The sequence below is a fragment of the Bos javanicus genome, chromosome 2 (assembly GCF_032452875.1).
Source record: "Bos javanicus breed banteng chromosome 2, ARS-OSU_banteng_1.0, whole genome shotgun sequence".
Classification (NCBI taxonomy): Eukaryota; Metazoa; Chordata; class Mammalia; order Artiodactyla; family Bovidae; genus Bos; species Bos javanicus.
The window spans coordinates 113,904,521-113,919,109 of record NC_083869.1 but is presented as its reverse complement, the minus strand read 5'-3'; the positions used below and the strand labels follow the sequence as shown (position 1 = coordinate 113,919,109).

General features: G+C 39.8%; 1 protein-coding gene across 2 annotated transcripts in view; it reads right to left on the bottom strand.

The window, feature by feature from the left end:
- NYAP2 (neuronal tyrosine-phosphorylated phosphoinositide-3-kinase adaptor 2) overlaps window positions 1-14,589 on the bottom strand; it is a 315,522-nt gene that overhangs the window by 70,118 nt on the left and 230,815 nt on the right. For both annotated transcript variants that reach the window (XM_061386621.1, XM_061386623.1), the window contains one exon: window positions 13,170-13,379. In XM_061386621.1, the coding sequence (XP_061242605.1) occupies window positions 13,170-13,379 (210 nt within the window). The remainder of the gene's footprint in view (window positions 1-13,169; window positions 13,380-14,589) is intronic.

Genomic DNA, 14,589 nt, shown 5'->3' with positions numbered 1-14,589 from the left:
ATCAGATGAAATAGCACTTATTTTAGAAGTTAACACATGGTGTATAAATAAAAACACTATTTTAAATGTGTGTTAATCATTCAGTTGCGATCAATGCAAAGAAATAGAGGAAAACAACAGAATGGGAAAGACTAGAGTTCTATGCAAGAAAATTAGAGATACCAAGGGAACATTTCATGCAAAGATGGGCTCGAAAAGGACAGAAATGGTATGGACCTAACAGAAGCAGAGGATATTAAGAAGAGGTGGCAAGAATACACAGAAAAACTGTACAAAAAAGATCTTCATGACCCAGATAATCATGATGGTGTGATCACTCACCTAGAGCCAGACATCCTGGAATGTGAAGTCAAGTGGGCCTTAGAAAGCATCACTACGAACAAAGCTAGTGGAGGTGATGGAATTCCAGTTGAGCTATTCCAAATCCTGAAAGATAACACTGTGAAAGTGCTGCACTCAATATGGCAGCAAATTTGGAAAACTCAGTCATGGCCACAGGACTGGAAAAGGTCAGTCTTCATTACAATCCCCAAGAAAGCAATGCCAAAGAATGCTCAAACTACTGCACAATTGCACTCATCTCACACACTAGTAAAGTAATGCTTAAAATTCTCCAAGCCAGGCTTCAGCAATATGTGAACCATGAACTTCCTGATGTTCAAGCTGGTTTTAGAAAAGGCAGAGGAACCAGAGATCAAATTGCCAACATCTGCTGGATCATGGAAAAAGCAAGAGAGTTCCAGAAAACCATCTATTTCTGCTTTATTGACTATGCCAAAGCCTCTGACTGTGTGGATCACAATAAACTGTGGAAGATTCTGAAAGAGATGGGAATACCAGACTACCTGAGCTGACTCTTGAAAAACCTGAATGCAGGTCAGGAAAGCAACAGTTAGAACTGGACATGGAACAACAGACTGGTTCCAAATAGGAAAAGGAATATGTCAAGGCTGTATATCGTCACCCTGCTTATTTAACTTATATGCAGAGTACATCATGCAAAACGCTGGATTGGAGGAAGTACAAGCTGGAATCAAGATTGCCATGAAAAATATCAATCACCTCAGATATGCAGATGACACCATCCTTATGGCAGAAAGTGAAGAAGAACTAAAGAACCTCTTGAAGAAAGTGAAAGAGGAGAGCGAAAAAGTTGGCTTAAAGTTCAACATTCAGAAAACTAAGATCATGGCATCTGGTCCCATCACTTCATGGGAAATAGATGGGGAAACAGTGAAAACAGTGGCTGACTTTATTTTTCTGGGCTCCAAAACCACTGCAGATGGTGATTGCAAGCCATGAAATTAAAAGACACTTACTCCTTGGAAGGAAAGTTATGACCAGCCTAGACAGCATATTAAAAACCAGAGACATTACTTTGCCAACAAAGGTCCGTCTAGTCAAGGCTATGGTTTCTCCAGTGGTCACGTATGGATGTGAGAGTTGGACTGTGAAGAAAGCTGAGTGCGGAAGAATTGATGCTTTTGAACTGTGGTGTTGGAGAAGACTCTTGAGAGTCCCTTGGACTGCAAGGAGATCCAACCAGTCCATCCTAAAGGTAATCAGTCCTGGGTGTTCAGTGGAAGGACTGATGTTGAAGCTGAAACTCCAGTACTTTGGCCACCTGATGCAAAGAGCTGACTCATTTGCAAAGACCCTGATGTTGGGAAAGATTGAGGGCAGGAGGAGAAGGGGATGATAGAGGATGAGATGGTTGGATGGCATCACCGACTCGATGGACATGGGTGTGGGTAGATTCCGGGAGTTGGTGATGGACAGGAAGGCCTGGCATGCTGCAGTTCATGGGGTCGCAAAGAGTTGGACATGACTGAGCAACTGAACTGAACTGAACTGAACTGTGTCTGACTCTTTGTGACCCCATGGACTGTAGCCTGCCAGCCTCCTCTGTCCATGGGATTCTCCAGCAAGAATACTGGAGTGGGTTGCCATTTCCTACTCCAGGATATCTTCCTGACCCAGGGAACAAACCCGAGTCTCCTGCATTACAGGCAGATTTGTAACCGTCTGAGCCACCAGAGAAACCCATTGTTTTAAATGGGTCACAGATAATCAACAAAGGTGATAAATTGAAATTTCATAACTTGGGTAAATGGAATCTGCAATAATCTTAGAGAAAATTTGTAATTACATCTGATTCTGTTTTTCTTTTTTTTTAAGTTTTCCATTTAGCTGTTAACATAAAGAACCTTAAAATCGTTTGGTTTCTTCAAGTCACAAAAGTCTTAATGAAATAATCATTTAAATCCCTAGTTGCTTACATTAATTACAATTTTGAACTTTGTTTCAAGTAGATGCTTCTCTCCTGGTCCATTCTGGTCAGCTCCGGCACACACTGTCATTGTGCCTGACAATGTTCTAACCCCAGTGCCTCCAACTTGATCCTCCCTATGTCTGCCTTCACAAGGGTTGAAGTAGGAGGAAAGAGGGGAGGTGAAGGGATAAGAAAGCCTTCTTGCCTGGTGCTAGCATGAGCTGGTGTGCCTCACGCTGTGGTGTAGCAGGGAAGGAAAGAGAGGAGAATGCTCTTCGTGGGGTGCTTTCAAGTGCACCCTGAAAGGCCCACATGGCTGGCCATCTCTCACCTGAGATCTGTTTGCCCAGTGGGCATCCTGTGGATGGGCCTTGAGCCATGTCCTGCAGAGGCCTTGCCACTCTGGCTAGTCACATGACCTAAACGACCTCCATGGGTTTCTCTCCATGGCTTAATCTGGTCCACAGAAAACACAGTTTGCACACATCTTTAACCCATAAGCAGTAGCTGAAGAGTTACTAGCTAGGAAGCTGTCTGCTCTGTGGTCATAGGCTATTCAGCTAACCTCTTATACTTTTTTTTCCCTTAATGGCATCCCTTCAATGACTGGAAAAAAATAACAAATTTTCCAGGTGGTCCCGTAAACGTCTCTATCACTTGATTTTTCACTGGGAGAGACAATTTTCTCATCCCTCGTCTATAAGGAATGGAGATTCATCTCTCTCTCTCTCCCTCTATGTCTCTGCCTCTCTCTCTCACACATACATACACACACACACAAACACACACTCTAAGTCTCTAACAGCTGATTTCTAGCCTCCCAGCCTCCAGCCCTTTTCCTAGGCTAGAGAAAGGGGTTCAGTTAAGGACACTCACTTCCATAACCTCCTTTGCAAATTCTGCTTCTGTGGTTTAGCTTTTAGCCTTGGAATATGAGCGCAATCACCTTCTAACATTCTGTAATTAGCCCATTGCACATTCGAACCCCAAAAAGACACATTTGGGTTGTTTACAATGGTTAAGACCAACTTCTCCTGTCCTGGTTGTTTCTCAAAGCTGTATCACCAGTATCAAGAGAAAGACAAATAAAACCATTTCTCTGGTGAACACAAATTCTAGCAGCCAGAAGTCACAGTTTTCCGCAGAGAAGTGAAAGTGGGACGACTGGGAATATGACTTATACTCTCCAAAGACTCCACGTGAGAATTCTGGTATGTGTTTACTACTAGAATTCAGTAAGGGAGCGTTAAACTCTGGAGTGTGAAATTAGCCAGCAGAACCTAGCAACCGGATTTGGCCAGTGTTCCCCGAGGAAATAACCCAGCATCCAATTAGAACTGGGAAGGAGAGCAGATGTGGGGAACTGAGCTCTGCTGCCTGAGCTGACAGTACAGAATGGCAGCCTTGAGGGTCATAGATGCTGAAGCCTACAGCCGCCTGTGGCTCATACAGAGCCAAACAGGAAGTGAGTCAATTTCCTGCAGCGAAGCCCAAATCACCATGAGGCCTGAATGCTACCCGACTGGTTTGTGGTTCCTGTTGCATAATAACAATGAAAATAATAGAAATGACAGTTTCTATCTATGCACAGGCCCCAAACGTGATGCAACCTTGACAGTTAAAAATCATGCTTTGAAAGGGCCAGAGACAGCAAAGAGAGGGTGAGATGAATGGAGAGAGTAGCATGTAAGCATATGCACTACCATATGTAAAATAGATAGCCAGTGGGAATCTGCTGTATGACTCAGGGAACTCAAACTGGGGCTCTGTGACAACCTAGAGGGGTGGGAAAAGGTGGGAGAGAAATTCAAGAAGTAGGGGACATAGGTATACCCATGGTTAATTCATGGTGATGCATAACAGAAATCAAACCAATACTGTAAAGCAATCATCAATCAATTAAAAATAAATAAATATAATTATGAAAAAATGATGCTTTGAAAAGTGGAATGCTAACGCAAAAGGTGGGTGGGTTTTCACTTTTTTTCTGTGACTTTTGGGTTTTTAAGAAGCATACTGCAATCAAATAATAGTAATTAAATATTTCCATTTGATGGAAAACCAGCAAAAGTGAAACAGACCATGGCGGCTGCAGTCAGTTCATGATTTCACACTGCAACCAAACCCAGCGATTTCAAATGACGCTCACTGAGTCTTGTTCCTGAGTCTATGGGTCAGCTGGGTGGTTGTTCTGGTCTGGGCTGGGCTCACTCATGCGTCCGTGGTCAGCTCTGGGTCAGACAAGCATTTCTGCTGTTTCATGCTGTGCTTTCTCACATGCCTGGGAGTTGGCTGGCTGAAGGCTGAAGACTCTTGGCTTTCTTCCATATGTATCCCATTTCCCAGTGGGCTAGTTCAGGCTTGTTTTTATGGTGGAGGTAGGATTGGAAGCATTCATGGCCTCTTGAGGCTGAGGCTCATGACTGACACAAAGTCACCTCCGTCTCATTCTATTGGTCAATGCAAGAAACAAGGATACCCCAGATTTAAGGGGTAAGAAATAGACCTTACTAGTTGATAAGGAGTTATTAAAGCACATTGCAAAGAGTGTGCATTCAGGAAGATGAGAACGATTGAGACTGTTATTGCAACTATAAGGCATCAAGCCATAAAAAAATATGGAGAAGAGTATAAAGTTTGGGAATTACCCAGCCATATTAAACAGTTTACTACTAATCAGCTTTTAACAATAAATCTTTTTCATCCACCCATCAGTGAGTGAGCTGCACAGAGCACTTTATCCCCTCTTATGTGCCTAGGTCTTACTCATCATGCTAGTACCAAATTTAATATCACTTTCTCAAGGAAGCCTGTCTGAATTACATTCCCTTTTAGATGAATAAATCATGTGACTGTGCCCAGAAAAGACCCTAGAAAAGACTCTGATTCTAGGAAAGATTGAAGGCAGGAGGAGAAGGGGAGGACAGAGGATAAGATGGTTGGATGACATCACCGATTCAGTGGACATGAGTTTGAGCAAGCTCTGGTAGTCGGTGATGGACAGGAAGCCTGGCATGCTGCAGTCCGTGGGGTCGCAGAGTCGGACACGAATGAGTGCCTGAACTGAACTGAACTGTGCCCAGAATTTCCCCCTTATATCATTTATAAGAATCTGTTAAACTTTACTCTCCATCTCTCCTGTTAGAACATGAGCTCTGGAAAGGGGAGATCAGGTCTACCCCACTTACCCTGCACCCCCAGAACCTAGTCCCTGAATATCACAGAGTAGATGCTGAATACGTGTTTGTTAAATATACACAAAGGGAATGAATGACTGAATTAACAGATGAATGAATGTCAAGTTGAGTATTTATTAAAGAAATGTGTACCTTTGTGTATATCAGTGTTTTCTTGTGATTCCCATGTCCTTACTAATCTGTGTATTTAAATTTCATTCATTGCTATGAAGCAGAAAAGAAACACTATGAGAGTTTAAGATGACTTTTTGATAACTGTGTATAATACAGCAAGTAAATTTTAAAGCCTGTACCTGATACTTTCTCCAGATTTCATAAATTCAGACTCAAGAGAATCCAAAAATGGCCTTTACATTGACTTACAGTCTTTGTCAGAAATGCACAAATAAATGAAAGACAGGATGGTGTGGTCGTGTTCCTTTAGTAGTGGTCCTATAGCCAATTATATTCTGTGTAACTCAAGAAAACCTTATATTTGCAATGAGTTGAGCTTTCCAAAGGAAATACTCAGGTTTTGTCCTAGAAAAAAAGAATTGGAGATCTTTCTAATAAAACTGAATGGGAACACAATAAACCGTGGTCTCTAGCTATTACAAGTCAGATTTGTACCAGACCTGCTTATACATTTCTGAGTTTAATCCTCATAACAACCTACATGATGAGATTCCCTTTATCTTTTCTATAAAGATAAACTGGGGCATAGCAGTGTTACATGTTATTAACACCAAAATATTAATTTATTAACACCACTGTAAAGCATGGCTTACATAAACAAAGCGGGAAAACCACATTGATTTATTATGGTTTGCCAGGAATTATTGTCATAAATACTATTCCACTATCCTCAGTTCTGCAGCCCAGTGCATGCTTCTCACGTGTTTTTCATTCTCTGAACTTGTACACATAAGACTTTCTGGATAGAAATATTTTTCAGTTATGGTTGCCTGGAGGTTTATCAGCAAAGTTACCAGTTATCCCAGGTTATCAAGTAAAGTATGTTTCAGAACTTCAAGAGGAAAGCATCTTTCTTATAAATCAACTAATCATCAATTTTCAAAGACTACACTCTTGGGTTCAATTGTATATAGTTCCCTTTCTCGAATCCTAGTTTTCAGTTGCTTATATTAAATGGTTCCCATTCTGCCAAATCTTCCCAGATATCCTATATACTATTAGGCCTTTGGCTAAAACACTCACATCTTTGTGATCTTTTCAGTCTTCAAAAACATGATTAGAATATGAAGTAGAGTAGAAAAGGACACTTGATCCTTGGAAGGAAAGCTATGACAAGGTGCATTAAAAGGGCAGAGACATCACTTTGCTGACAAAGGTCCATATAATCAAAGCTATAATTTTTCCATTAGTAACATGTGCATGTAAGAATTGGACCATAAATAAGACTGAGCACCAAATAATTGATGCTTTTGAATTGTGATGCTGGAGAAGACTCTTGAAAGTCCCTTGGACTGTAAGGAGATCAAACCATTCAGTCCTAAAGGAAATCAACCCTGAATATTCATTGGAAGGACTTATGCTGAAGCTGAAATTCCAACTCATTGGCCACCTAATGAGAAGAGCTGACTCATTGGATGAGATCCTAATGCTGGGAAAGATTGAAGGCAGGAGGAGAAGGGGACAACAGAGGATGAAATGGTTGGATGGCATCACCGACTCAACAGATATGAGTTTGAGCAAGCTCTGAGAGATGGTGATGGACAGGGAAGTCTGATGTGCTACTTATCTTCTTCATCCCATGTAGAAAGTCCTCATTCTAGATTTCTACTCAATTAATAATAATAATAAATGATTTTTTCAAAAGACCTGATACAATCCTATTTAAAGACTCAATGTCTCTCATTAATCCCTCCATCCTTTTTCTAGCTTGCCCTCATTTTTTGATCTCTGAATCATTTTAAAAGTAGAGACAATAAGAAAAATAATATGTTCAATTATAATCTAATTAATTTACATTCAATAGTTTTGTGTCAAAAAGAAGCAGAGTAATGTTTTAGAGTGGCAGGGACCATGTTTATGTTTTATATACCCTATAATGTGCGTATGTGCTTGTCCCCCAGAAAACATAACAGAGATGGATACAAGCTTAGAAACTACTTGTTGATGGATTTAATTTTTGAAATCTAAATTGCTGTGAATATAATATATACTGGTATAATTTCTACTTTTGCTCATTGTTTTCATGAGCACTGGCGTCCCAGTTCTCCACTGCCCGCAAGACTCTCCCCTCTGCAGAATTTCTGATTTACTAAACAACAGTGACTTGAAAAAAAATGCCACAGCAAACAGTAGCACCAGTAATTAGAACTGAGATCTCCTGACACACTCATCTGCTTTACTTCAGCATTTCCTTCATCCCTCAGAAGAGCTGTTAAGAACAACCATTTCAAGTGGCTAAACTACGTTTGTTAAAGCAAATAGTCTGTGACTGGTAGCAGTTTGTGTCTTTGTGTGCATACGTGTGTGTGTGTGTGTGTGTGTGTGTGTATCTATGTGTGTGTGTCAGTGAGAGAGAGAGAGAAAGAACCAGAGGCAGAAAGTCGACTCACACAGAGAGGAGGGATTTAAAGTTGGAACTGGTGGAATTTGCATTCCTTTTGAGTATCAGGTGTGGAGCTGTGTGATTCCTCGTTTAGGGAGGAGGGTTATCACCTGCAGTTCTAGTGTAGTGCAGGAGTATTCCTCATCCAGTGGTCCCACGTCAAGGATACAATAATGAAGAGAAAGTGTGAGAAGAAGAGGGATAAAGCGTAAATACTGAGTCACTCTCTTCTGTTCCAAAATAGCAAGTCCAACATGTTCTGTTCACATAGCTATTTACCTAGTCTGGATGAAGGCCATCTCACTGACGGAGGTGATTCTTTAAGGAGTGTCCCATTTGTTTAAAACCCCAAAAGTGAGTGAACTTTATAATTCAAATAGTAAACCTCTCCTTGCTAGTGGAAATATACCCTTTTCTAATACAGAATTGGCACATTTTAGGTCCTTTCTTTTTAGAAAAATTAGAACTACCAACATAACAAATATTTTCCTATTCTTCTTAGTATTCTGGCCTGGAGAATTCCATGGACTATATAGTCTATGGGGTAGCAAAGAGTCGGACATGACTGAGCAACTTTCACTTTCCCTCTCAAAATTGGAATATGAGTTGGCTTGACAGATAGGATTTCAACGATCTATGGGGCTGGCCAAAACGTTTGTTCTGTAACAGCTTATGGAAACCCAAATGAACTTTTAGGCTAACCCAGTATTTGGGAGGCAGGGACTTCTAAAAGTTCAATACTTGTAATGTTCTTTTAAGGATTATATCATGCTAATATGTTTCAGTATCACTGAATAAGCCCTAATTGGCAGGGACACTGTATATGTAACTCTATATTTGCCCCTGCATTTCACATTTCTTGTAAAATGGATACAAAAATGTCTTTATCAAAATTGTAACAAAAATCTTTTCTTCCACCTTATTTACTTCCTTCATAATCTAATATGGAGAGTGTGCAAAATGAAAGCTATCTGTGCTATTTCTTCTGGTCAGTAGTCAACTTATCACTCTACAAACAGAGCTTAAGGACCTAGAAGAGGAGATTTTTAGGTGCCATCAACTGAAAGAGATGTTTCAGGAGTTTTCAGTTGAAGGAAGTGAAAGCACATTATAAATTCAGTTTACACTCTGAATCTTGTAGAAGAATTATGTCAGAGTGTCAAAGACATATTACAGTTTACCCATTTTTAAGCAACATGCTGTGTTCAGTAAAACTTCATTTGTGTCTTATTTGATGGTTTTGTTTCCATTTGTTTCACAGGTGCTTCCTCTCTGCCCACACTTAGTAATGTCTGGACTCCCCAGGGTACAGTTTCCGGCTCCTTCTCATCTCAGTTTCTTGCCCTCTTAGATTAGAATCATCCAGGTGTATAGTACCAGCCATGTCAAAAAGCCCTAGTCTCATTCTCTAACATCACTAAATCTCTTTAGCTCTAGATGTACAATTCCAACTGTATGCTGACTTCTCAGTTAGACGACCCAGAGCATTTCTAGATTAACATCATTAAAATGTAAAAACTGGCTTTCCCATCTTAACCTTGCTCCATATCTCATGTTGTATAACAGAGAAAAGCAAATGTTACTCCTTATTGGATCTACTCCTTTAGCTCTATACTCTGTTCTATTGTCTGTGCTCAGTCATGCTACTTTGTGCCTTTTGTAAACTAATTTTGCCTATGAGACAAACATATTCGGTGCTAAGTCACCTCAGTCATGTCCGATTCTTTGTGACTCTATGGGCTGTAGCCCCCCAGGTTCCTCTGTCCATGGAATTCTCCAGGCAAGAATACTGGAGTGGGTTGCCATTCCTTTCTCCAGGAGATCTTCCTGATCCAGGGATCCAACCCAGGTCTCTTATGTCTCTTGCTTTACCAGGTTCTTTCTTTACCACTAGTGCCACCCAGGAAGCCAAGTTTGCCTATAGCCTGAAATATATATACAAGATAGCACATTCTCAAGTATCTGATAATAGCTTCCCATTCATGCAAAGGTAAAAAGTTACAGAACAGAAAATAACACTTATCTTATTGGAGGTTTGCAGGAACACATTACCAGACCTGTCTGGACAGCTGCAAGTACAAAGGATTCTGGCACCAGGAAGCTGGCAGCATCCAGCCACACTCTCTCCCTTTTCAGAATAAAAAAGCCAGAATTCTAACTTGGGGAAGATGGTTCTTTGGGACACTAGTCCACCATCTTCTGAATCTGATGATTTTACAAGTAAAGTCACTATTCCTTGCCCCAACAACTCATCTCTCAATTTATTGACTTGTCATGCAGTGAGCAGTACAAGCTTGGATTCAATAACAATGCTGACTATGCTTGAAGCCTTGGTGTTATCATTGGGCTTTTCATGATGAAAACTAAATTTATGTTTTATCTCTCTTAAAAATATACAAATGACTACAAAAGTCCACCACATAATGTGCTAAACCTAACCACAATGGGCCAGATAACTGTCCATTGCTTATGCAATAGACTGTTGATTTCATCTTCAGGTATAATGCAGAGGTCTCTTTATGTAAGGGAAAGAAAGGCTGTCTATAAGCTCGTGGAAGTCCCTTCCTCTTCACTCAGTGACTGATCTAGAGAATGCTTCCTAGATTTGTCCAAGTAGATCAAAAAGAGTCTGTTGGAACATGATACTCAGAACCATGCCCTCAGCTTGTGATCACAAAGGTACCATCCAGGGTAGCAAAAGAGAAGAGTTATAGGACAGGAAGTTTCTCAGCCCTTAGTGACATCACTAAACAGTTACGATAATCTTGAAACCACCTACCTCCTGCTCTAGGCTATGGAGTCTTAACAGAAGCCAGGGTTACTTTCAGTTCAATTCAGTCACTCAGTCGTGTCCAGCTCTTTGCGACCCCATGAATCACAGCACGCCAGGCCTCCCTGTCCATCACCAACTCCCTGAGTTCACTCAAACTCACGTCCATTGAATCAATGATGTCATCCAGCCATCTCATCCTCTGTCGTCCCCTTCTCCTCCTGCCCCCAATCCCTCCCAGCATCAGAGTCTTTTCCAATGAGTCAACTCTTCACATCAGGTGGCCAAAGTACTGGAGTTTCAGCTTTAGCATCATTCCTTCCAAAGAACTTCCTTTTTAACCACTGTTAATTGGTACTCTGTGACTGAAAGAATTTCTGCTTAATGCACAAGGCCCTTCACGATTCTTGCTATCTGGTCCCAACCTACTTTGCAGTTTTTTCTGTAAACCTTCTGTAAATCGTCACACCAAATGTGCTAGAGTCCATCCTACAGTATTTCAGATTTTCATTTAGAAGGCAGACATTTCTTCTGTGTCCTCCTGGTAAGCAGGTTTCTGATAGTTCAAGCTCTAGTTACCTCTGTAAGCAATGATGATTTCATCTATACACCAAAAGCCTCTCATTGTTTTCCCTGAAATCATACCCTCCCAAGAAAAATTAGCTTATTTCTCCCTACTAGGTTTGCATATTATTTGTATACAATACATTCTATTGCAATGGTCCACTCATCTGTCCTGCACTTGCCTTTGAGGCCCCAAATATGAAGATGTCTTACTCATTACTGTACTCACAGATCCTCAAACAGTGCTGTTACATAATAAACATTCAGCTAATGCTTCTGGATTTTATAAAATATCTGTGGTCACAACAGGAGCAAATACTATCCTTTCTTTTTTTGGATAGTGGCACAAACTTAATCACTAAAAATATATTAATATTAAAAACATTATTGATACTAATATATTAATAACCAAATAACTAAAAACAATACAATTAATAATATACTAATAACAAAATAACCAAAAATATACTAATAAATAAACTAAAATGAATCACAATTCCCAATAGAATAGTGATGTCAACCTTCTTTGGGAGTGGCTTTTATCCTACAAAATTCCATTTGTTTCCTATGTTTTTCTTCTTCATGACAAAATGAACAGATATCTTCTCATATACCTATAGATATTTATATTTTATGATCAAAAATCTATTTTTAGATTTCTACTAAATTCACATGTTCCTTCTCTGAAATTTGAACTCACACTATCAAGCTGACGACCCATATGATTTGTGATATGGCAATAGCACCGAAGCTTTTAGTTACATTTAAGTCTGAGGAAGCTATTGTTCTGCCTCGCCTGGCTAATGTCCTGGAAGCATCCTTTTCCCAATACATATATCATCCATCCTGTTCCAATTTTATCTTGTGCATGACAGTCAGAAACCCCAGGCTAAATTCACGCTAATTGCTTTCCAAGATGACTATCAGAGTTGAAAAGAACATTAAAGGATTGGTCTTTCAGAGTCCTAACACTCTTAAAGAATAGAAAGCTGAAAACTACAGGCATCTGCCTGATTGTTGTTTATTTCAGTTAACAGTTTTCTGTGAATCCACCATGTCGATCAATCAATTCAAAGCACATATATTCTGTGTTTTTAAAAATGTTGTTTAATAATATTTATCTATCAATATTGCTGCAATCCACAAGGTTGCAGAGAGTCAGATAGGACTTAGCGACTAAACAACAACAATTAACATTGCAAAACTGCATTTCAGATTTTAATTTCAAGTTGTGAATTTAAGATGTATTAAATTATAATTTTGTAACTCTTTCAGCTTATATGGAAACATAGTACCTTGCCCAATGACCAGTTACTGTCTTCATCTTATGACATCAGATGCCTTATAATATGTACTCTCTCTATTGCCTTCCAATCATCTTTGCTACATTTTTTTCTCCATGTTACTTCCTATTTATTTTTCCCAGTAGTCTAAAATCTTTTTTAAAGCAAAGGAGGCATAAACTCTAAATTACTTCAACTTTATAAAATGAAAACTGCTTTAGATGAGCCCCTAGTGTTTTTTTTGTTTTGTTTTGTTAAGAAATTTAGTACAGATGGTTGGAATCGTCAGGGTTGCTGCATTGTACAGCTCTGAAAAGCACCATTCACTTCTCCATCATCCATGTGAAGAATGTTCCCTGGAGTGTACCACATACTGTTCCCTCCTTTTGTGTGAAGGGCTACTTACACTGTCTCTATGAGTAGAGACAGAGATACCTGCGGTTATGATTTTCTAAGGGATAATTGCATAAAAACAGTTTCTAGAGCCATGAGGACTTACCATTTGGGGGATTACTCTCTTTCTTACCTGAGCTGTGGTTTCCTGCTAGTAATGTGGGGCTCACAGAGCATCTTCCCAGTCTGCTGGTGACCACAGGTGGCCCAGGGGTCCCATCCCATTCCTGAGCTTTGATAGGCTCTCTGGAGGACGATGCCCCATGATGGCCTCTCTCTTTGCTGTCCAACTTTGGTATTGGCTCCGTGCTGTGGCTCCGAACCTTCAGCTCCTCTGTGGATTCTGTGTGTTAACCAGAATTATATTCTCTTAAACAAAAGTCACATCCTCCCCAGATTCCTTTAAAAATTAAAGAATATTTAATGTTTTTCTAATTTCTAGCAAATATTTAATATTTTATAAAATATTTTAATGTATTTTTGGAAACTTAGGTGTGTTGGAGATGATAACATTTAAATAAATCAGGGACACATCACACAGGCCCGTTTTTCCGAGCTTTGCAGGTTATCATCAGTGAGAAACAGTTATACCTTTGGAATGGAGAACCTCAATGAACCTTGAGTATTCTTCAGTAACTCTTCCCGGGTGCAAATCTTCAAGGAAACTTCATAAAAAGCACTTTTACAGTCCTTCTCTTTACATTCTCATCTTCCACTCATTGTGCTACCCACCTGTGACATAAATTTAGCCCAGCCACTCAACTACAAAGTGCTTTTGCTAAAATCACCTAGTGCCTTTTAGTTGGCAAATTTAGAAGACACTTTAAGCCACTCTCTTTACATCATTACCATAAGAGAGTAACCAGATTAATCTGCGTATTACTCTCTTATTGATATTTTCAATTCTCTTGGCGTCACTGATGGCCATTTCTCTGTGGTGTGTTGTCTAACACCTTTTCTGTGTCATTCACACCTTCTCTTTTTCCAAGTGTCCCTTCCATTTGGGTTGTGTTGACTAAAAAATACAGTCACAACTTGAAAGAATATATTCTTTCTATGCTTTCATCCTCCAGGATTCTACTAGCAATTGTTGGAGGCTGGTGGTTTCTGAATAGTTTATGGGAAGGCTGGACCATTCTCCTGAGCTGTGGACTTTTTCATCCAACTGCCTACTGGATGCTCCATCTGGATGTCCCTTAGATAAAACAAATTTAACATTTCACACACTGTGCTGACACCATTTCTAACTAAACTAATGATTCCTTCTGTTCTGCCAACCATCCAAGTTAGAAACTTATCTATCTCTTTTTTAACTGCTACTCTCCAATCCATCAGTCTGCAAATTCTACAGATTTTATCTGTGAATATCTTGTTTTACCTTCTGTTGCTCTTTCTATCATGTCTATCTCAGCTGTTCTGGTTCAAGCTCTAATCATCACCAAACTTACCTCCTTGACTCTGTCTTTGACTTCCCAAAAAATAAGCTCCATATACTGCCAAAGTGATCGTGTAAAATGCAAATTTGATCAAGTGTTTTTTCAGGGACTAGATGT